Below are 23,906 nucleotides of genomic sequence, written 5' to 3'. Positions count from 1 at the left end.
TTTTGAGAGAGTGTGTGAGCATGCACAAGTGAGGGGTGGGGCAGAGAGAGAGGGAGATGCAGAATCTTAAGCAGGCTCCAAGCTGTCAGCGTGGGGCTTGAACCCACGAACCTGCGAGATCTTGACCTGAGTCAGATGCTCGATGAGCCACCCAGGCACCCTGATAGCTCTCTTAAGTGCTAAGTAATGTTTCATTGTATGGGTAGGTCACAGTTTATGTATGCACTCGCCTACTTCCTGAAGGATCTCTTGGTTGCTTCCATGTTTTCCTTCCTTTTTAAGGCTAAATAATACTCCACTGTATGTATATACCATATTTTGTTTATCCATTCATCTGTCAATGCACATTTGGTTGGTTTCCACCTTTTGGTTACTGGGAATGATGCTGTTGTAAACATTGGTCTTCAAATATCCATTTGAGTTCCTGCTTTCAGTTCTTTCCTGTATATCAAAGGATATAATTTTGTCATTGAAAATACTGACATTTAAAAATGCATTGTAGTCATCTGTAAGAAAACTTTTTTTGCTCAAAATGTATGAACCTACGTGGTGATGGTCTTTAACAAGGTAATTCTAACATGTACTGGGAACAGATACTATAACTGAACTAACATGAGTTCATTCGTTGGTGAGTTCTAGAGATGCAGTGGTCACACAAAGAAAACCATTTGCTACAAATAAGGAGATCATGGGGAATAGCTTCCAAATCCATGACTCCCTGAATATGGGTGAGCAGGTTCTTTTTATTTGGGGTTTAGGATGAATATTCAGAAAGGGGGGCTTTGTCATCGCATGTACAGGCAGGCATAAATTTGCACAGACATACTTAGATTGTTTTTGCATTCCTTTTGTTCCCTTAAAATCCTTAACTACTAAAGTTTTTGCATTTCTTTGTACTTCTGCTAGGAAGTTTTGTAAAAAGTGTCCTTAGGCTTAGTAGAACCAGTGGGGCATAGATCACAGAAACTAACTGGGGCCTAAATGACTTCTCTTGTGTCCTGAAAACTGTGTCTTTCTTTTACTTGGGACTCCAAATCTTTCTGTTCACAACAGCTAAAGTCTTGCCTTTGGTGTATGAATCGGCTTGTGAGAGCAAGCTGACTGGAGTCATCCACTAGTTGGGATGATTTTCTAGTATGCTGGGAAAATTAGTTTCTTTTTTGAGTGGGAATGGAGAGCTTTGATTTGGCAAGTTGTCATTAAGTGGTGGTTTGGTTGTTGGGAATTTAGTGCAAAGGGTATTAGAAAAAGATTGATTTTCTGCTTATGGCAGTGACAAAGTTTTTTTAGAAATTTTATTTTTTTTAATAGGTGTACTTTTTCCTTTCTCCTTTTTTTTTTTTTTTTTGTTTAAATTTTATTTATTTTTGAGGGGGGGGCATAGAGGGAGAGAGAGGGAATCCCAAGCAGTCTCCACACTGTCAACACAGAGCCCGACACGGGACTTGAACTCCTGAACCATGAGATCATGACCTGAGCCGAAATCAAGAGTTGGATGCTTAACCTACTGAGCCACCCAGGAGCCCTTATTTGTTTTAAAAAAGTGAGCTATGTTAAAGAAACATAATAAATACTAGTTCAGACTGTATATGAATGATTAAATTTTAGAAAAAGTTACTGGCAAATAAATTTATTTGTGGGACCCTGAAGACAGAATAGAGCCCAGAGAAAGAGTGCAACAGGAATTGAGTACTTAAAGAAGCAGAATTCAAAAGGAAATTGACTTGCAGTTACATGTGTAGAAGAAATCTGAGCTTCCTATAATTAAAATTGAGTAGCAATGCCTGTTAAGGCCAAAAGAAAAGATGTTTGGAAGAGTATAAAGTTTATTTGGTAAAAAGGAAGTTTATTGGATGTATTATATGTAGAAAGTTTTCCTAACTAGCTTGTTTGTTTTTTTAAGTTCATCTTTATTTATTTTGTGAGAGGTAGAGAGCAAGCGGTATAGGGGAAGAGAGAGAGGGAGACAGAATCCCAAGCAGGCTCTGCACTGACAGTGCAGAGCCTGATGTGTGGCGCAAACTCAGAACTGCAAGATCAAGAACCCAACTGAAGTCAGATGCTTAACTGACTGAGCCACCCAGGTACCCCTTCTAAATAGTTTAAATAAGGACTCCCATTGAATATCCAGAATCTGAAATTTTTAGGGGCAGATACTACTTTGGGAGAACCTTAAGATAACAAATTAGGTTGGGAGTGGGAAAAAAGCTTACGGGGATATCCTATAAACAGTAGATCATAGTTACTATTGTGAGACAGTTTGTTATAGTTAGCTGGCTTACTCTTATGTCAGTTATCTAAGACAGCGGTTCTCAATGTGTAGTCTGTGATCTCTGGGGTCTCCAAGGCCAGAACTATTTTCACAATTATATCATTAAGACATTGTTTGCCTTTTTGATTGTTCTGACATTTGCACTGATGGTACAAAAGCAGTGGTGGATAGGACTGCCGGTGTCTTAGCATGAACTAGGGCAATGGCACCAACTGTACTAGTAAAACATCGTATTCTTCACCACCATGCACTCACTTAAAAATGTCCTTAATGAAGCAGTAAAAACTACTAATTTTGTTAAGTCATGACCCTTGAGAACACATTTTTTTTATATTCAGTGTGACAAAGTGTGTGTAAAGTAATTTGAATGCATACCATGGGATGATGGTTGTCTCAAGGAAGTACACTTTTGTGATTATTCTACTTGGGAGTATTTTTCTGTGATGGACGTAATTTTAACTTGAAAGAATGACTACCAGACGAACTGTGGATTCAGACTTGGATATTTGGCAGTTATTTTCTCAAAATGAACAAAGAGCCTATCAATTCCAAGAAAACGGCTGACCGTATTTATGCCAGTGACAAAATTTGAGCTTGTTTCAAACCAAAATCAGTATTTTGGAGAACTTGTATCCATCACCTAAGTTCTGTCCATGTATTTCCTATGTTTATGCTCATTTTTTCATATGTCTGTTTCCATCTATCTGGGACCATTCAGAATCTGCTGGAGGTTATTTTTGCTTAATTGTTTTGTCTAAAAAATATATATACATATTTTTCATTTCTAAAGAGTGTTTGAGCAGAGCATAGTACTCTGGGTTTGGCAGTTTTCTTTAAGCACACTGACAATAACACTTTACTGTCTGCAGATTTTCATTTTCTGTTGAGAAGTCAGCTATGAGTCTAACTGTTGTTACTTTAAAAGCTTCCTTGGGGCGCCTGGGTGGCGCAGTCGGTTAAGCGTCCGACTTCAGCCAGGTCACGATCTCGCGGTCCGTGAGTTCGAGCCCCGCGTCAGGCTCTGGGCTGATGGCTCGGAGCCTGGAGCCTCTTTCCGATTCTGTGTCTCCCTCTCTCTCTGCCCCTCCCCCGTCCATGCTCTGTCTCTCTCTGTCCCCAAAATAAATTAAAAACGTTGAAAAAAAATTAAAAAAAAAAAAAAAAGCTTCCTATTCACACTCCCCATGAATTTTCTTTTTGTTTTTTGCAGTTTCACAATGATGTATCCAGGTGGGGTTTTTGTTTTTTTTTTTTTTTTATTCTCCTTGGGATTCAGTGAACTTAAATCTGAGATCTTAAATCTTGATTGGAATATCTTTAAACAGATCTGATAAATTCTCATTATCTTAAAAAAAATTGCAGTCACATTTCTCTCCTGTAAAGATTGATTAAACATGTTAACATGTTAGATTTACTTACTGCATCTTTCTTCTTTCTTTTTCTTTCTCTCTTTCTTTCCTTAAATCTCCTATGTTCTAGCTTTTAATTCTTCAGTTTTGTTCAACTGAGCTCAGACACAAATACATTGAATTTTTGTTTTTCATTTGTAGAATTTTTGTCCATTTGCTCCTAGCACCTTTTGTTGAAAAGACTTCATTCTCCACTGAGTTGCTTTTGGTTTTTTGTCAGAGATGAGTTGATTATATTTTTACGGGTCTGTTTTGGAGCTCTTTGTTCCATTAACCTACATGTGTCTGTTCTTTCACCAATTCCATGCTGTCTTTGTTACTGTAGTTGTATATGGTAACTCTTGAAATTGGGTAGAATAAGTCCTCCAGCTTTGTTCTACTTCTATCTTGGGTGTTTTAGGTCTTTTGCCTTTCTATATAAACTTCGGAATCAATTTATTGATAACTACAAGTAGCTTGCTGGGATTTTGATTTGAATTGTGTTGACTCTGTAGAGCTAATTGGGAAGAATTGTTACTCACACCAGTGGTAGAAAGCAAAATTGGGATTACGTTTTATCTAAGAGCTGTTTTTATTTCTGGTTTACCTTTACCCTGGATAACATGAAAGTTCCGGTGTTTGGTAGGCCCTGGGCTTTGACTTTTCCCTGTGAGGCCACTAAAAGGTTACTTCAGTTTTGCAGTTTTTTCTTTGGAATTGGCAGCTGCCCTAAGGACAGAGCCTTGAGTGCTAGTATCTTGCTTTTTTCCTAGGTTTTTGGGCCCAGTAAATGTTTATTATCTTAGCTCTTGAGCTTTTGAGTTTTTTTAATGTTTATTTTGAGAGAGAGAGAGAGAGTACAAGTGGGAGAGAGGGGCAGAGAGGAGAGAGAGAGAGAGAGAGAGAGAGAATCCCAAGCAGGCTCTGTGCTGTCAGCATGGAGCCCGACACTGGGTTCGATTCCATGACCACGAGATCACAATGTGAGCCAGTTGGGCACTTAACTGAGCCATCCAGGTGCCCCTGCTTTTGAGGTTTTTAAAAAATTTCATCTAGTTTTAAAGTTGTTTTCAGGAAGGGGATTACCTACATTTATCATTATTGAAAATTGGAGTATCCCCAGTGGTCTGCCTCCCTCATAGAATTGATGGTTGGTATATTTACTCTTAAAAATTTGTATAAATTATTGGAGGAGCAGAATGAATTCTCCCAAATTTGCAGTGTCCATTGAGACCTTCCAGACAGTAATAAATTATGCTGCTTGAGATAAACTTATGGTAGATCTTGGAAAGCTCTACTTGTGAAGAAATGTGGCAGTTGAGTTTTGAGTGGTCTAATTAATGTTAAAATGTGCCTTGGTTTTGGGCACTGGGCCGTTTGGCGAAAAACCTTGTAGAAATTTTGGGTTTGTGGTACAGACTGCTAGTTGTCTGTCCCAGTTCTCATTCCTTTCTTAATTTCCAGTGTTGAGGAATATGACCGTGCAAAATAAAAACTAGATTTCTCATCTTCTTTTGCAGCTAGGAGTGGTTATGTGAGTAATCTGTTAAATAGTTTGGACTTTTCTCTCTGTTGTCAAACTTGTACATTGAGCTGTCTGTTGGCCATCTCTGCCTGGATTTATACCAGAAACACTGCAAGCCCAACATAATCAAAAGTAATATTTATTTTCTGGATCTCTGCTACTTCATTTATCCAGTCACCAATGCTGGAACTTCTGACTCCTCCAAATCCCACTGTCCCCAAACTCACACACATATATATACTTCAGACTTCAAATCCAGCTAATTTTTATTCTTTCTAAATGTCCTGCCTTCTCCCAGTCTATACCCAGCATTGACCCTGGTTCTTGCACTTGTCATCTCTTGCCTAGATTGCTACAAGAGCCATACAGTTGCTTCTTTGTTTATAGTTTTTTAAAATGTTTATTTTTTTTTAATGTTTATTTATTTTGAGAGAGAGCACGTGCACATGCACCCAGGAGAGGGGCAGAGAGAGAGGGAGAGAATCTCAAGCAGACTCTGTGCCGTCAGCACAGAGCCTGACACAAGGCTCCATCTCATGAAGTGTGAGATCATGACCTGAGCCAAAATCAAGAGTAAGATGCTGAGCTGACAGCCACCCAGGCACCCCTGTGTATAGTTTTGTAACTCTCATTTTTCCTTTTCCATCCACAGAATCGCCCATCTGAAATAAGTTTTCAGTCATGCTTGCATAATTAATTTTAGTGCCCTTAGCCTCCCAGACTCTGTAATGTGGTTCCATTTTACCTTTCCAGCTCATTTGTCATTCCTAACCCTACATTTGATGCTCTAATAGCACCAGATTTCTTTTTTTTTTTTAATTTTTTTAAGTGTTTGTTTATTTCTGAGACAGAGACAGAGCACGAGTGGGGGAGGGGCAGAGAGAGAGAGAGAGAGAGAGAGAGAGAGAGAGAGAGAGAGAGACGCAGAATCAGAAGCAGGATCCAGGCTCTGAGCTGTCAGCACAGAGCCCGATGCAGGGCTTGAACCCATGAACCGCGAGATCATGACCTAAGCTGAAGTCAGACACTTAACCTACTGAGCCACCCAGGCACCCCAGAGAGATTTTTTACTTTAATTAACTTTACATTTTTCTAAACATGAAATAAATAAGGCCTGCTGTTGAATATACCGTATTCTGAAATAGGGATTTATAGTCTAAGTCACAAGTTTTCTTTTTGAAGTACTGTATTTGAGATATCTTTTTTGAAATTTCTTTCAAAGTCTGAAAGAAATGTTTTATTTGGCTGGGAAAAATGATTTTCATATGTGTATCATATACGTTGTTTTAGAACATTGCTTAGCTGGACCAGTCTCCTGTCACACATACGGAAATGGTGGCCAGGAGAAATTAGTGATTATGTTGATGAGGTAGAAGCAGAGTCAGGATCTGCCGTGACCTACATCCAAATACATCCAAAAGTATCTGCTTTAAAAAAATCTTCAAGCATGTTGAGGTTCTCAAGTCTTATCTCCAGATTGCATTTAGGATTACCAAGCATTGTTACAAAGACCTTGACCTTTTGTGTAAAGAGTAACTTGGGTAATTAACTGAGCAGGATACATTGTAATTCGTGTCTTATTAACAACCTTAATTCTATAACGAATGGTTTATTTACAAAACAGTGGCCTAAACCTTGCCTCCATACCTGTCTTGGCAATTTATTTTAGAAGGAAATATTTTTTGACCCATTGATAGATTATTTTTAAGTATTCTAAGTGAAGCAGGCGTGGTAGATATAACATGTTATAGATGTATTTGTCTTTGTTTGTTTTTAGCATCAAGCATTGCACAATTCTCTCCAATAATGTAGATCATCTCTTACTGAATTTAACGCTGTCTGATATCATGGTCTCCTTGGCAAATGCCTCAACTTTACAGAAGGATTCCAACTGGATAGAAATGATAAGAAAATTTGTGACAAAGACCCTTGAAGATGGCTTTAGGCTAAATAGTAAGCAGCTAAACAGATTGCTTGGAGTATCATGGAGATTAATGCAGATACAACCTAACAGAGGTAGGTGTTCTTGCTTTGTCCTTATTTAAGAGAGGAGCTCTTATGCATGCTATTAGGGTCTAGCTTTGAATTGATGACTTTCACACGTTTTATGTAGACAAGTTAATTACATTCAAACCTTAAAAGTTAGCTTGTATAATTATAAATGGACTATCTGCTTGAACACTGAAATGGTTAATACTCAGCGCATCTCTTTCTCAGGTGAGTAGGTCCACTGTGAAGCAATATGATTAAATTTCTAGTAGATTACAGACTTGAGTAAAAGGAGGTAGGTATTACTTCAGAATGCTATTGAGCCTAATGATAAAGAAATACACTTTTCTGGTCTAGTTTGATTAGAAATTGAGCACTTTCCCCTTTTATCCATATAGAATGAGTTGAATCTTGCCTGTCTCTACCTTTCTGCTAGCCTGAAGTTATGTCACATAAAGTCTATTTTTAGTGTGATTTACAAATTCTTTTCATTCAAAAACAAAGCTTTCCTGTTTGGTTCCCATCTTATTCATCTTTCTAATATCTTGGTTTTTGTCATCATTACATAGGTTTGTTGTCCCTTACAAAAATTACACTGTAGTCTCAGGTTGCAGTCTGACTTTTATATTAACTCATTACTATTGGACTTCAGTGGTAGTATCAGTTTGTGACTAAGATCTGCTTTGTCATAGGAACAAAGTAAAGTGCTTCTGTGCTTTTAGAGGAATTTGGGAGCTGGTGAAGAAACATTTTTGATTAATATACAGTTGTTTTTGTATTTAGAGGCTACAGAGTCTCTCATCAAGGCAGTTTATACATTGTATCAGCAGAGAGGCCTCCTCCTTCCAGTTCGAACTTTGTTACTAAAGTTTTTCAGTAAAATCTATCAAAAAGAAGAACTGAGATCTTACAGAGTCAGGTAAGGTTTCATTTATTTTACCTTTCTTTTTTGGTGGAGTTATTTTGTAGTCTACTTAAGATACTAGAGTGGTAAAAATCTTTGGAGATGTTCATTCTTTTTATTTTGTTTGGCTGCATATAAGAAAAGATATAAAATTGTATATAGAAACATGCATAGTAGTGCCAGTAATCTTTATGTGCACCACCAGCAGATAAAAGCCTCTTTGAGCTTATATTTCCACTTGTCCACTTACAACTTAAGGTCAGTTGGAGTAACCTATAGCAGCCTCAACTTTTTCTTTTGCTTTCTGTAAAAACTATGGAGGTTGAACTATTAGCTATTAGTGGCATATTGGGGCATATGGTGTAAGAATGAAGACGATAGAAGATGAAAAAGTTTCCGGCTTAGTTTGGTGCTATTAGTTGAGATGGATAACACAAAGAGTAGAATTAAGGAATTAATTTTTTGATATGGTGAATTTGAGATATAGTTTGGAAGTCAGGAAGATGTGTTTAGGTAGAAGATAAGGTTTGGGGATACCTGAGCATATGTAGGTAGTTGTTGAAACATATTTGAGTCTTTAGTAGAAGCTGGGTGCTTTTCATAATTTATCTAAATCTCATATTCCTACTTTGAGGTGTAGATACTGTTACTTTCGTTTTGTAGGAGGAAACTGAAGCTTAGTTTAATAAGTTGGTGAGTGTCCTATAATTAATGGGGAACAGAGCTGAGACTTAAGTTTAGGTCTGACAGCAAAGGTCATGCTTAATTCACTAAGCTCTTGGGGTACAGCAAAAGTGATTGCCGTTGCCTGAGTGAAGAGACATTGGAGCTTTAGCAAGTATAAGTACAGTTGATCCTTGAACAGTGTGGGGATTAGGGACACTGACCCCCCTCCCCATTACAGTTGAAAAACTGTATGTAACTTTTGACTCCCTCAGAACTTAACTACTAATAGCCTACTGTTGATTAGAAGTCTTACCGATAAGTTGATAAACATATTTTGTATGTTATATATATTATATATTGCATTCTTAAAATAATACCTAGCTTAATGCTTTCAGTGTTTCTAGGGTGTGCAGTTTGTGAGGTTTTCACAAAAAAATTTCCAGTATATTTATTGAAAAAAACCTGCATGTAAGCAGATCCACGCAGTTCAAAACCATATTGTTCAAAGGTCAACTGTATACTGAAGAACTAAAATAACACAGGTTTGAAACCATTTAGTGTGAGAGCACCCTACATTGAATGCATTATTGAGTTAGTATAACAGCTAATACTGTAAGGATAAATAGAACACAAAGAGCAGTAGTAGTGTCTGTTTTTGAAGATAAACATGCAATTTAGATAGTGCCCCAAATTGCATGCTCTTTTTAAGTGAGTGGTTAAAACCTTGGAAAATGCTACAGCTGAATAAATGATGCTTCTGGTCTTATAAACTCTAAAATGTTTAAATGAGTACATGTGTTCTTGGTAGATAATAATGTCACTCTGTGGTATATTTAAGTTAAAAATTTTTTTTGTTTGTTTGTTTAAACTTATTTCTCTTGTCTTTATACTTTATTTTGTTCTTTCTTGGTGTTTCTTAGATATCGTAGTAAGGTGTTATCCCGTTGGCTGGCTGGTTTACCATTGCAGCTTGCTCATCTTGGCTCCCGAAATCCTGAGCTGTCAACACAGCTTATTGATATCATCCATACTGCAGCAGCACGAGCAAATAAAGAATTACTAAAAAGTTTACAAGCTTCTGCTCTCCGAATCTATGGTAAGAGTTTAACTGTGTAGGTAACCATTGATCTACCCTGCATTAGGAAAGAAGTTTCTTTAAAAAAAAAATTTTTTTTTAATGTTTATTTTTGAAGGAGAGAGAGACAGAGTGTGAGCGGGGGTGGGGCAGAGAGAGAGGGAGACAGAATCTGAAGCAGGCTCCAGGCTCTGAGCTTTCAGTACAGAGCCATGTGGGGCTCAAACACACAAGCTGTGAGATCATGACCTGAGCCGAAGTCGGCTGCTTAACGGACTGAGCCACCCAGGCACCCCTGGGAAAGAAGTTTCTAAGCGGAACTCTTTAGGTTTGCCTTTCCTTTGAATTATTATAAATGATTCACACCATGGTTAAAGTGCCAGAACAAAATATCAAATAGTAAATTCATTTTCAATAGTAAGTATTTTTTATTAGGATACTTTTAGAAGGTTAATGGTTGTAGATGCTTCTTGGATTCTTAAATTGTCTTTTCAGCCACATGCTGTTTACAAATTCAAAACTGATCAGGTATTTAAAAAAAATTCCTTTGAAGCTTTGGCAGCAAATTAATCATAAAGGATATTTTGTATGACTTCTATATATTTATACTTTTTTATTCATCCTTGGAACTATTTTATATTTTAAGCAAAAATACCAATAAAAGCATATTGGGAGGTATTACATATATGTAATATGTATTTATTATTGAGATGTAATTCACAAACCATAAAATTTGTCCTTTTACAATGTATATTTCAGTGTTTTTAACATATTCCCAAAGTTGTGCAGTCACCACTGTCTGATTCCAGAATATTTTTATCACCCCAAAAAGAAATTAAACCCATTAGTCCTTCCCCAGCTCCTGGCAACCACCAATCTACTTTCCTGTCTCTACGGATTTGCCTGTTCTGGACATTTGTTATAAATGGAATTATATAATGTAGAGCCTTTTGAATCTGGCTATTTTCACTTAATGTACTGTTAGCAGTATACATGCATATTTAGTGTGCATGTATCTGTACTTTTTTTTTTTTTTTTTTTTTTTGCTGAGTACTAGTATTCTACTCTATGAATCTGTCACTTATATTTACCCATTCATTAAGTGATGGACATTTGGTTTGCTTCCATCCTTTTTGGGTTATATTTTTAAGTCTTTTTTTTTTCAGTACTGCTTATATGTAGATGTCTTCTGCTTTAAATTAGGTTGATACTGTAATTGTCACTGTTTAGCAAAAGCGCTTGTTTTTTACCATTTTACTTTGGTTCAATCCCTTTACCCCATCAAAGTTATTATTTCAGACATTGACACTTGGATGTTGTGGAATTATTAGTGTTAAATAAATATATCTTTATAATGTTCATTGTTTTACTTTAGAAAATAGTTTAAGTCCTACATATACTTTATGATAAAACTTTTTTATGTAGATGATAAGTTGAAATTCAGTTTAATACAGTAAAAAGTAAGCAAGCACTCAATCTGCTTTACTAATTTAATATCTGTATATCTTTTATAGTTGACTTTAATATGTGTTACCTACCCCACTAGATCCACAAGAAGGCACTGTGGTGGTTCTTCCAGCAGACTCTCAGCAGCGTTTGGTCCAGCTTGTATATTTTCTACCAAGTCTGCCTGCTGATTTACTTTCTCGGTTAAGTCGTTGCTGTATTATGGGAAGACTCAGTTCAAGTTTGGCTGCCATGCTTATTGGGATACTGCACATGAGGTAGCATCCAAGTGAGCTATATTTTAAGTATATAGTCTTTTCTCCCATGCCTTTTACTGGCAGTGTGTAAATTACAGAAGGCTTATACTGCTACTAACTTCATTTGCTCTTAATGCAACATTTAAAACTCTTCATCCTATTATTGCTAGATAAAGTTCACTGGAGTAAGACTGTTTCAAGTTTTTTAGTGATTTGTATAGATAGAAATTATCTATAATTTGTACATAGTGTACAGATTTTAAATTCTCAAAAGCCTGTAGTAAGGGTTCAGTGGCAGGTGAGAGTACTGTGCTTAAATAAAACCTTTGGTGTTAATGACATTGTGATACAGACCTTCTTTTCAGGGACCTCCAAATTTAACGTAGCTGGTGAAATAAATATGTTTGTGACTCAGGCGAAGAAGAATCAGTTGAAATTTCTTTTTGTGTGTGTGTGGTTAAATGTACATAACATAAAACTTAACCATTTTAACCGGTTTTAAGTATACAGTTAAAACTGTGCAGTGGCATTAAGTACTTTCACATTGTTGTGCAGCCAGCACCGCTGTCCATCTCCACAACTCTTTTATCATTCCAAACTGAAACTCTGCATGCGTTAAACAGTAACTCCTCATCCCCCTCCCCCCCGGCCCTTAGTAACCACTGTTCTATCTTCATGATAAAAAAAATAAATTAATTAATGTTTATTTTTGAGAGAGAGAGAGAGAGAGATCACGCGATGGGGAGGGGCAGAGAGAGGGAGATACAGAATCCAAAGCAGGCTCCAGGCTTCAGTCTGTCAGCACAGAGTCCAGCGTGGGGCTTGAACTCACAAACTGAACTGTGAGATCATGATCTGAGCCAGAGTCAGACTCTTAACCGACTGAGCCACCCAGACGCCCCTTCATGATTTTGAGTATTCTAAGTACCTCATATAAATGGAATCCTACTATATATGACCTTTTGTGTCTTGCTTATTTCACTCAGCATAACTCTTCAAGGTACATCCACATCGTATCATGTATCAGAATTTCCTTTTTAAGGTTGACTTAATGTTCCAGTATATGTATATACTACATTTTGTTTATTTTTCCCTTGATGGAAACTTGGTTGTTTCCATCTTCTAGCTTTTGTGAATAATGCTGCTGTGATCATTGGTGTACAGATATCTGTTTGAGTCCTTGCTTTAAATTCTTTTGGCTATATACCCAGAAGTGGAATTGTTGGGTCACATGGTAATTCTCTGTTTAATTCTTCGAGGAACTGCTGTAACGTGTTCCACAGTGGCTGCATCATTTTACTCTTAAATGTTTTATAATAGTGTTTCATATTGTAGGTATTCAAAGTATCCTTAAACACCTTGTGTTTGTATCATTAGGCATAATATTTTTAGTGTTCAGTAAGATTTATTATTGATTGTGTCTCATAGGCAGGGTCTAATATGGTTTTAGGGAGAAATTGAAATCTAGGTGGTACCTGAAAAGTTTAAAGACTAATAACTTCCTTGTGACTTGTACAATACAGATCCTCTATCCTGGTTAAATAGGAGTAGCTCACTTTATTGGTAGACTTGCTTTAGCTTGTTTGACAGTCACCTCTTACCATTATAAGACATATCTTGGAATCAGTCACCTAAAGTGTGATTTACCTTTCTTTTTAGCTAGCAGAAGAGAGCTCTCGGCAATGTGTTTGTTTATATGTGAAATTCACTCTTTTATTTCTTCTGTGTGCATGTGCATTAGAGGGACTTGGTCTTACCTTTAAGTGCTTTAAGCATATATTAGTTTCAGTGTTTTTCTTTCTAAGGGAAAAAAATCCTTGTCTAGTAAGCAGTTATTTAGCAGGCCTTTAAAAAAATTAAATGTGATTTCTTTTTGTTACTGAAGTGGTTTTGTTTATTAACTTCCAGTAGAGGGCACTCTGTTCCTTTGATACAACTGGTGAAGGATCTGTTTTCACGTTGACTTAAAATCAGTTTTTGAACACTTCTTGAAGCTAGTTCTCTTTGGAATCTATGTTTATATCTTTATCAATATCAGTTATGATTGACTTGATAACTTTTGCCAAGGATGTTTTCAATTTTTTTTTTCTTTTTGTGGAGATTTGTGGTAACTATTGATAAAATATATTTACAGATAGTCGGGATTCATAATCACCAAATTAAAAGCATATTGTCAATATAGTTAAAAATCCACCAAGTTAAATTCTGTTTTTTAGCAGAGTCTGTTAGTAGACTTCTCTGTCTGTAGATGTATTGTTCCCATTCAGATGAATCTCTTTTTTTTTTCAGATGAATCTCTTTTTAAAAAAATAATACAAAATTAGGACTTCTGAACTTTCTTAGGCCAGTGACATCATTATATCACTTCCTAGATTCAGAATTTAACAATAATGTTTGTTTCCCTCAGACATACACTGGGTTATTTCATATCTGGTTTTCTTTTCAAAATACCCCCTTCTGTCCTCAACTATGACTATATACAAGCCAGTTGCTTTTCATAATCTTCCACCTGCACTGTTATAATATTCCATCTAACTTTTGCACTTTTGCCAGATTAATTTTCCTTAAATATTGCTTTAATTCTGATTTTTGTCTGTTACACTAAGTGTATTATGAGATCAGGTTCTTTTAGGTTTTGTAGTTCTGATGTCCTGTTTGTCTTTATCCAAGAGAGTTAACCCCAAAGAATAGTTTGTTCCATATGTGAAAAACCCATCAGCTAAAAACTGTTGGTATTCATCTTTTTAAAAGTGCAATTAGAGTTGTTGCCCCTATCTAATTTTTATCACCCACTTAAAGTCTTTTAGAGTTTGACTCCCCCTCCCCCCCCATACCATTCTCCTTGCGTTTTCCCCCTTACCTTTGCTCATTCCTTATCCTTTCTGCCCCTAGTTTATTTACAGCTGGATTGGGAAACATAAGACCTAAATGTGGAGAGAATCCACACTGTTAGAGAAAAATCTGACAAGGGAGAAATTTGGGACTAAGAAATTTGGCCTGATTTTTAAGTAGGGTAAAATACATGACCTCCTCTGTCAGGAACAGTTTCAGTTTAGTTCTTTTGTCCCAGCTTACCTCAGAAGTGTTCTGGCTTTGACAGTATATATGGTCATCATAATTTTAAGGGCAGTATGATATATTGCTTGTCATTTGTTGAAAGCAGTCTCTTAAATGGATTTTGCTACCTTTTTTAGCCACTGGATGGCACAGTTGCTTTCTGTTTTCACTGGGTTCAAAAGCATATTAGTTTGTTTTCTAATTACCATTTTGTACTCTTTCCCATTGTGCATTTCTGGCTTTTTAAAATAACCTCTCAGTTTTTGTTACTCCTCCCATAAGTCTTTTGCTTATTGTGGGAATAATAAAAAAGGGTGTTTCCATTATTTTAACTGCCCAGATTTAAAGAATGGTAATAAATATTAGCTATTGTAACAGTAAATTAAGTGCTTCTAGTTGAATTAGAAATGCCCAATTTTGTCTGACATTTATTCAGATAACTGAAAAAATTTGTAGCCTCAGCTTGTTGGATCTGATCATTCTCAGCACCCCCCCCCCCCTTTTTTTGGGCCATATCTGAGACTAACATTTGTTGTCTTTTCCCTTAGCCTTAACTTGAAGAGAGTTTTTAAAGGAATCACTGGAAACTGATCCCCTACCAGGAACCACATAATCCTCATTTAATGAGAAGCTGCTTTACATTTAGCTATTCGCCTAAGTATACCATGAATACTTAGCTGTGCTATTATGACGTAGACCCAGTTATAGCTTTGCACAGTATAGGAACATATGATTATCCTAGAATGACTTTACATGGAATATTCTTTGCCTAACTAAGATACTTTTTGCTTAGTTAGGAAATGAGCTTGTTTAAACTTAGCTCATTTAAGTAAGCAAGGTAAGACTTTATGAAAATCAAGTAGCAGCCAAACCTGCTACTGAAAAGCAAAGCTTCATCTTGGCTCCTTGGAATCTGATTTTCAAATGGCATGGAAATTTTCTAATTTATACCATATATATGGATCAGTTATGCTTTTTCATGGATATTTTGCATAAGTATGTTAGAAGTTGAACTTCCTATATTCTGGTACTTGAGCCCTTATATTTAAAGTGAATATATACTATGGGTTTTTAAGTTATTAGTGCAGATTTGTTTTCAATAAAGAAAAATAGTTATGTATTGTGCTGTTTTTCAAAGTCTTCCAAGTTGGTCACCTCTGGTAATAATTCTCCTATTGTTTGTTATAGATCATCATTTTCTGGATGGAAGTATTCAGCTAAAGACTGGTTGATGAGTGATGTGGACTATTTCAGCTTCTTATTTTCAACACTTACAGGTAAAGACATTCACCTGACAAATTAAGGAAAGGAAAAATCTGGTATAAAAGTTGTCCTAAGATTTACTGTCTTATCTGTTTGGTTCTAAGTTTTGAAGATGGTAAATAATCTATTTACATTGAAATGATTTTTATGGCTAATAAGTGGGGATCTTTGAAGGAATATTTGTATTCTCCAGTGTCAGGCTTTTGAGGCAGGGATATACATGATTCATGTTTAAATCTCTCAGAGTACAAATACTCTGGAGATGATTTGAATGTCATATGATTATATTTTCATTTATTTCTAAGTCTAATTTCTCAACTTGATTATCTTGCTTTACAGTGAGTTGGACATACTTGACTCTTTCAGATAGTCAGGTGCAAACCTCATTGCATAAAAAGTTGATGAGCAGAATATCCATTTTAAAAATGTTTAAAATGTTCAACTTGATAGTAAGTACATCAGATTTCAGTTAGCCATTTTCTACATTCCATTGCTCAAAAGCAAAAGTAGTAAAATGAATCTACAAATAAGTTAGATGTGTAAGTATTATTACTTTTGTTTTAAATGATTGTACTGTTTCAACATTTCTGTTGTATATTTGGAGGATAAAGATGACATTCTTTGACATTTTCTGAAGGCTTAAAATTTAGGAGATTTAATGAATAGGTTAAGATACTCCAGAAAAAACTTGACAAGTGCTGATAATGAGCTGAATCCAAGATAAATATTACATACACGGATAAATGAGTGTTTATTTGATAGTTTTGGATGTACCCATTTGAGATAGAAGGCAGGGATTTTATGTTTTAATAGTGGTAAAGGGTTAGGGTTAAGGGTTAGTGGTTTTAGAAAGCTCATTAGGAGTCAGTACTGTGATGTGGCCATCAAACTAGATGGTGACTCTTTAAGCTTAATGTCATGGAAATACAGTGATTTGAACATCAAAGCAGGCCACAACGCTGGTATTCTGATCCTTCTGAGCACTGTCAGGAGATACTGTCAAGTTGTCTATGTAGGTCAGACCAAGTGTATGTAATAGGGGTGGTAAGAGGATCAGAAATTTTGCTGTATAAAGTGTAGTTGGAAGAACTACACATGTATTATCAAAAAAAAAAAAAAAATCCGGAAGGGTTTAGGAGGGAGAGTTTTAAAACATTTGAAGGGCTATTAGAGCTCCTGGGTGGCTCAGTTGGTTAAAACATTTGAAGGGCTATTATACAAAAAAAAATATATAGATAGTATACATATGAAGCAGTATATCATTTTACTTGTTGATTTGCTTTTTTAAACCTGCCATTAATGGAAAAGCTTATGCCTTTCACATTTTTTAAAGTAAAAGTGGTATGGTTCCCAGTATAAGGGGTAAAACTTAACTTGTTGCTGCATCATATATTGGGTCAGATCACATCCTTTGTGTACATAATTAATAGGAATTTTACTGCCTCCATTGCTAGCAATTCGTTTTTTAAAATATGTGAAAAGCAGAAATTCAGAGAAAGCAGAGTAGCCAAAGAATTTAAACTTGAAGGTCCATGTCTATTTTTTAAAAATAAGAATGTCATTTGCTTTGTGATTTATTTTTTTAAATTAACTTTCTTTGTACCTAAATTAGGGTTTTCAAAAGAGGAGTTGACTTGGCTTCAGAGTCTTCGAGGAGTTCCTCACGTCATCCAGACACAGCTTTCCCCTGTGCTTCTTTACCTTACTGACTTGGATCAGTTTTTACATCATTGGGATGTTACAGAGGTAATAGTGCATTTAAAAAGAAACTTATGATTATTAAAATTCTGTTCATCAACTACCAATAGTTACTATATATTAGGATTGCCTTGTAGGAGATCCTTTCAGAGATAAAGAGTAGTATAAGAAATGATCCACATTTTGAGAGCACTTGTCTTGGATAGGAGATATATGTTTCTAAAAGAGGAGTGTTTTTCATTACTGGTTGCACTACTAGAACAGAATAAATTAGCAGTCTGAATGGTGGAGATAAATTTATTTTCTTTTATCTAGTATAGAATGGATAGGATAGATGCTTCTATGAAAAGGGAGAATTTGACTTAAGTCTTGAAGGATGCGTAGAACTACTTGGATTTGGTATCTTTGAAGGTGACGTTTTTTAAAAAACAAGATTATTCAATTCTTTTGGTTTTGAGAATTAGTACATAGTATGTTAAAGATAATTTAAAGCCTTGTTTTTCATTAAGTTTTAAAGTTCAACCTACAAATCTTATTTTTAAGATAAATACAATAACTTTAAGCAGTCTTTTAAAATGGGACTTTGATTATCCTTTTATAAACTTAGTTAAAATTTTAAACCATTTAACCTTTGTTTAAAGTTTATTTTGAGAGAGAGAGAGCATGAGCATGAGCGGGTGAGGGGCAGAGAGAGAGGGAAGGAGAGAATCCCAAGAGGTTCCGCATCATCGGCGCAGAGCCCAGTATGGGGCTCGAACTCGTGCACTGTGAGATCATTACCTGAGCGAAATCAAGAGTTAGATGCTTAACCAACTGAGCCACTCCGGTGCCCCATCAAGTAATTCAGTTTTCTGATAAACCTTCACAAATGTTAAAATATTAAATATAGACTAAATTAAGCTTTATAAAATACGATAAACCTTAAAAAAGTTATTTTAATACTTTATTTATTTATTTTGAGAAAGAATGAGTAGGGGCAGGGCAGAGAGGGAAGGAGACAGAGAATTCCAAGCAGGCTGTGCACTGATGGCACAGAACCTGCCATGGGGCTTGAACTCCTGAACCATGAGATCGAGACCTGTGCCAAAGTCAAGAGTTGGATGCTCAACTGACTGAGCCACCCAGGCGCCCCTATAAATATAATAAATCTTAATAACTTAGGCTTTGGTACTGCTTATAGTAAAAATCAAATTAAAATCATAAGTTTTAAATTGGAATTATTAGGCTGATCTTTTACTGTAACAGAATAAATTGTCTTACATGTTACAGATATGTAAGCTAAATATGCAAAAACATAAACATTGATATAAGGTTTTGATTCTCTAAAACATTTCTATAATAATTAATTTCTATTATTTATTTTTTCATTTTTTTATTTCCTACATGAAAAATGCTTATGCAGTAAGAATGTACTAATATCATCCCAAGTAATTTTGGTTTGAACCTTTTTTGCAAATTCTCAGGTTATGTTCTCTGCTGGCTAGTTTCTTTTAATGATTTGGAAGGCCCTTGGTGAGAACACTGACTAATACAGTCTTTCCTTAAAGCTTATAATAGCTAGTCCAAAAGCTTTTTTTTTTTTTTTTAACCTCTTTGTCATTATTCTCAACAGGGTAGTCTCTAGATTCAAGTTACATCCTACTTTTCTATTTTGTTGCTATAACAATTGATTTTACTCAGCTGATCTATTATTTACTTCTTTTATTCTATTCTCAATATGCTTAATATTTTCCCATCTGTTAAGACAGTACCTTTTATAGATTTATATACACTTTTCACTTTGCATTGTTTGACTCTGATTACAATTCTTAGGTATGCCAGTGAATTTATCTTCACTTTATTGCCCTAATGCCTGGTACTATGTTTATATGTATGTTCTCCAACAATACTGGATTTTAAAAAAGTGAAAAGAAATAATGAATTGGTTTAACATCTGAAATTTTATCTTACTTCATAGTAAATGAAGAGAGCTAAGATAGATCTCTTGAGGTTAAGGCCTTGAATATTAGATTGGAGGGATTGGGCTTGCCAACAGTAGTAAGAGTAGTTTTAAAGGACAGACTGTAATTAATGTATGTAAACCATCATGATGTATTGGAGAAAACACTGTATGGGATTATTGGGCTCCAGATTCCAGGCATAGATTTACCAGTGTCTAGTTTGGTAACTTGGACAAGTCATATAGCCTTTATCTGATTATTTAAATTTTTCATAAGCACATCATCTGTGTAAAGCCAAAATAAAATTGTCATGAAAATGTTATCAGCTGTATTTCTGAAGTGAACATTTCTCAAGGACGTGCATTAAACTTCAAGGTTGCTGTCTTTGAAATGTTAAGACATAATTAGGAAAAATCTGAAAGTCTCATTTTTAGTTTGTGAACTTAAGTGAAGATTCCAGTTTTCTTTTGGATAAATTTTATTATTTAAGTTGGCCTTTTCATGTGAAAATATTTGACATACACATAGTTTTGACATCCTTAATGTAAACATTTATTTTTCTAATTATTTCATTTGAACAAGTTATTAGGACTGGGATCGCTCAGTTGTTTTGTAGTTTCATCTGTTTAAGCCAAAGTGATTCTTTTTCAAATCAGACTTTTTTTTTTTTTTTTTTTTTTTTTGAGTAGGTATTCACAAAATACAATTCAGAACAGAGGATAATAGTAAAAAAGTCTTCTTCCACTCCCTCTCAACTACCCATTTTTCCTCCCCGGTTTCTAAGTAAACGTGTTCTTTCAGATATCTTCTGTCTTCACAAATGACTAAATATATTGTCATTTTTTTTTTTTAAAGAAGTAATATCCTTTATATGCTAACCTAGACCTTGTCATTTTCACTTGTATCTTTGTTATTATTCTTTCTGAGCACTAAAGGAAGAGTTGTATGACCTTCCTGTTAATGATGGAAACTATAGTTTCCATCAAAAAGAGAACAGGAATCTCTGTGCAGAGATACCTTTTAGAAATGGAGATTTCTACTCCAGAGCCAATGAAAGGTTTTAAGGTTAATGTTAATTGTCATTTACAAAATACTGATTAGTTGTAAAAGAATGTTTTTTAGCATGGATAAGCTCAGAATAATAATAATTATATAAATTCAGCTTAAGAAATAAGAACATTTTTATTTTTGAAACCCCTGTGTCCCTTTCCCTTCAGAGTAACACTGTCTTTAATTTTATCATATTTTTGTTTCTTTACAGTTTTATTGTAATTAGCATGTAACTCCAAACTATATTGTTGAGTTTTACGTGTTTACAAGTGAAACATTTTTTAGTAATTTTCTTTTTATTCAGTGTATTCTTAAAGGTATCTATGTTAATGTATAAGCAGTAATTCATTGTTTTCGTTGCTGTATAGTATTGCATTGCAGTAAGATACCATGATTCATTGCTTTTGTAGTTTGAGTATTTTTAGCATTCCATTTTACCTCTGCTTTGGCATATTAGCTATGCCTCTTTGTTTTGTTTTTAGGTGTTTGCTCTTTAACTTAATACAGCCTACCTTCAAACTATACTACTTTATACCATAATATAATGTGTAATGATATGTGAGGTCATTCTTATGTTTTTCTGTATGTAATGTTTTTTTTTTCCTCTATATGCTTTTTTCTTCCTACATGTTGTCAAGATAATCTTTTTACCACTTTCTTCAGCAGTTTGATTGTATTAATTAATGCCTTGGTGTTACTTTCTTAATTTTTTTTTTTTTAAGCTTGGTATTTGCTGAATGTTTTACTAGGTTTATAGTTTATTGTTTTGGGGAAAAAAATGTCACTCATTCCTTCAAAAGATGTTTTGGTTCCCTTCTTTGGGACTTAATTTACTTGTATGTTAGACCACTTGACATTGTCCTGTAGACCTTTGAGACTCTTTAACCTTTTTTTGCCATCTCTTGAGAAAGTATGCTGTATCTTCAAGTTCACTGATCTTTCCTGCATTATCTAATGTGCTATTTAAATCTTAAAGATTTTTTTAAAATTAAGATTTCTTTTAGAGCAGTTCTAATTTCACAGAACAATTGAAGGGAAGGAAAAGGTGTTTCCCCGTATAATCCCTTCCCCCACATTTGCATAACCTTCTCCCTTATCAACATCCCCCACCAGAGTGGTATATTTGTTATAGTTAATGATTCTATGTTGATATAATTACCCAAAGTCCATAATATACATTATGGTTTACTCTTGGTGTTAACACATTTTATGGATCTGGACAAATGTATAATGCCACATATCTATCAGTATGATCTCATACGAGTGTCTTTACTACCCTGATATCCTCTGTGCTCTGACTGTTCATTCTCCATGTCCCCCAACCCCTGACAACCACAGGTGTTTGTTTGTTTTCACTGTCTGTAGTTTTACCTTTTCCAAAATGTCATACATTTGGGAGTATGCAGTATATTGCCTTTTTTAGATTGGCTTCTTTCACTTCATAATACTCATTTAAGATTCTCCTTGTTTTTTCATGGCTTCATAGCTCATTTCTTTTTATTGCTGAATAATATTACATTGGATGTACCAGTTTATCTGTTTACCTGCTGAAGGACATCTTTGTTGCTTCCAAATTTTGATAATTATGCATAAAACTGTGTATATAGGTTTATACACATCCGTGTGTAGTTTTTGTGTGGACATGTGTTTAACTGCTTTGGGTGAATACCAGGGAGAGCCATTGCTGGATTATATGGTCAGAGTGTGTTTAATTTGTAAGAAACTGTTTTCCAAAGTGGTTGTACCATTTTGCAATCTTATCAGCAGTGGATGAGTTTCTGTTGCTCCAGATCCTTGCCAGCATTTGGTGTCAGTGTTTTGAATTCAGGCTGTATGTAGCATCTCATTATTTAATTTTGATTTCCTTGATAACCTGTGATGTGGAGCATCTTTTCATATGTTTATTTGCCATGTCTTCTTTGGTGAGGTATCTATTATGGTCTTTGGCCCATTTGTTAATTGGGTTGTTTTCTTTTCGAGTTTTAAGTGCTCTTTGAATATTTTGGTTAACAATCCTTTATCAGATATATTTTTGCAAAGATTTTCTCCCAGTCTATGGCTTGTCTTTTCATACTCTTGACATTATCTTTTGCAGAGAAAAATTTTTTAATTTTAATGAAGTCCAGCTTCTTTGTTTCTTTCCTGAATTGTGCCTTCAGTATTGTATCTATAATGTCATCACCATATGTAGGTCGTTTAGGTTTTTCTTCTAAGTCATTACAGTTTTGCATTTTGTATTTTACATTTAGGTCTGTTATGATTCACTCTGAGTTAATTTTTGTGAAGAGTCTAGATTCATTTATTTGTAGATGGATTGTTAAAGCACCATTTGTTGACAAGACTCCATTGTCAAAGATCACTTGACTATGTGGGTCTGTCTTGCTGGGCTCTCTGTTTTGTTCCATTCATCTATTTGTCTATTCTTTAACCAATATTGCAGTGTCTTGATTAGCATAGCTTTACTGTAATTTATGAAGCTGTGTAATATCAGTCCTTTAACTTTATTCTTTTCCTTTAATATTGTGTTGGCTATTTTGGGTCTTTTTCCTGTTTAAATAAACTTCAAGATCAATTTGTTGATATCCACAAAATGACTTATTGTTTTTTTGTTTTTTATTTTTAATGTTTGTTTATTTTTGAGAGAGCGAGAGCAAGCAGGGGAGGGACAGAGAAGAGGGAGACAGAGAATCCCAAACAGGCTTCACACTGTCAGCACAGAGCCTAATGCAGGGCTCAAATCCATGAACCGTGAGATCATGACCTGAGCCAAAATCAAGAGTCGGATGCTTAAGTGACTGAGCCACTCAGGCCCCCCTAACTTACTCATGACACTGATAGCAAGAGTAGTATGCACTGGGGTGCCTGCGTGGTTCAGTCAGTTGAGTGTCTGACTCATGTGGCTCAGGTCATGATCTCACAGTTCATGGGTTTGAGCCCTGCATTGGGCTGTGTGCTGTGACAGTTCAGAGCCTGGAGCCTGCTTGGGATTTTGTGTCTCCCTCTCTCTGTCCCTCCCCTGCTTGTTTGTTCTCTCTCTCTCTCTCTCTCTCTCTCTCAAAAATAAATTAAAAAAAAAATAGCATGCACTACCAACAACCAGCCAGGTGCCCCCTCAACAGTGTTCTTTTTTAAATTAATTGATTTTTAATTTTAGAGCAGGGGAGAGGGGCAGAGAGAGAATCCTAAGCAGCTGATGCAGGGCTTGATTCCCCGACCCTGGAATCATGACCTGAGCTGAAATCAAGAGTCAGACCTTCAACTGACTAAGCCACCCGTGTACCTCTCAGTAATGTTCTTATGCACCCCAAATTGTTCATTGTATTTACTTGTAATATCTGTTTTGTTTCCTTCAATTTGGTAAAGTTCCTCAGTCTTT

The 23,906-nt window shown here is 35.4% G+C and overlaps 1 protein-coding gene across 1 annotated transcript in view; it reads left to right on the top strand.

The window, feature by feature from the left end:
- Window positions 1-23,906, top strand: part of TEX10 (testis expressed 10) — a 61,321-nt gene that overhangs the window by 25,959 nt on the left and 11,456 nt on the right. The window contains exons 6-11 of the mRNA XM_049635323.1: window positions 6,963-7,201; window positions 7,958-8,093; window positions 9,665-9,840; window positions 11,366-11,543; window positions 15,768-15,856; window positions 17,455-17,588. Coding sequence (XP_049491280.1) covers window positions 6,963-7,201; window positions 7,958-8,093; window positions 9,665-9,840; window positions 11,366-11,543; window positions 15,768-15,856; window positions 17,455-17,588 — 952 coding nt within the window. The remainder of the gene's footprint in view (window positions 1-6,962; window positions 7,202-7,957; window positions 8,094-9,664; window positions 9,841-11,365; window positions 11,544-15,767; window positions 15,857-17,454; window positions 17,589-23,906) is intronic.

Source organism: Panthera uncia, chromosome D4, assembly GCF_023721935.1.
Source record: "Panthera uncia isolate 11264 chromosome D4, Puncia_PCG_1.0, whole genome shotgun sequence".
In the NCBI taxonomy this organism is placed as follows: domain Eukaryota; kingdom Metazoa; phylum Chordata; class Mammalia; order Carnivora; family Felidae; genus Panthera; species Panthera uncia.
Note: the sequence above shows the minus strand (reverse complement) of the source record. Positions and strands in the feature narration are given on the sequence as shown.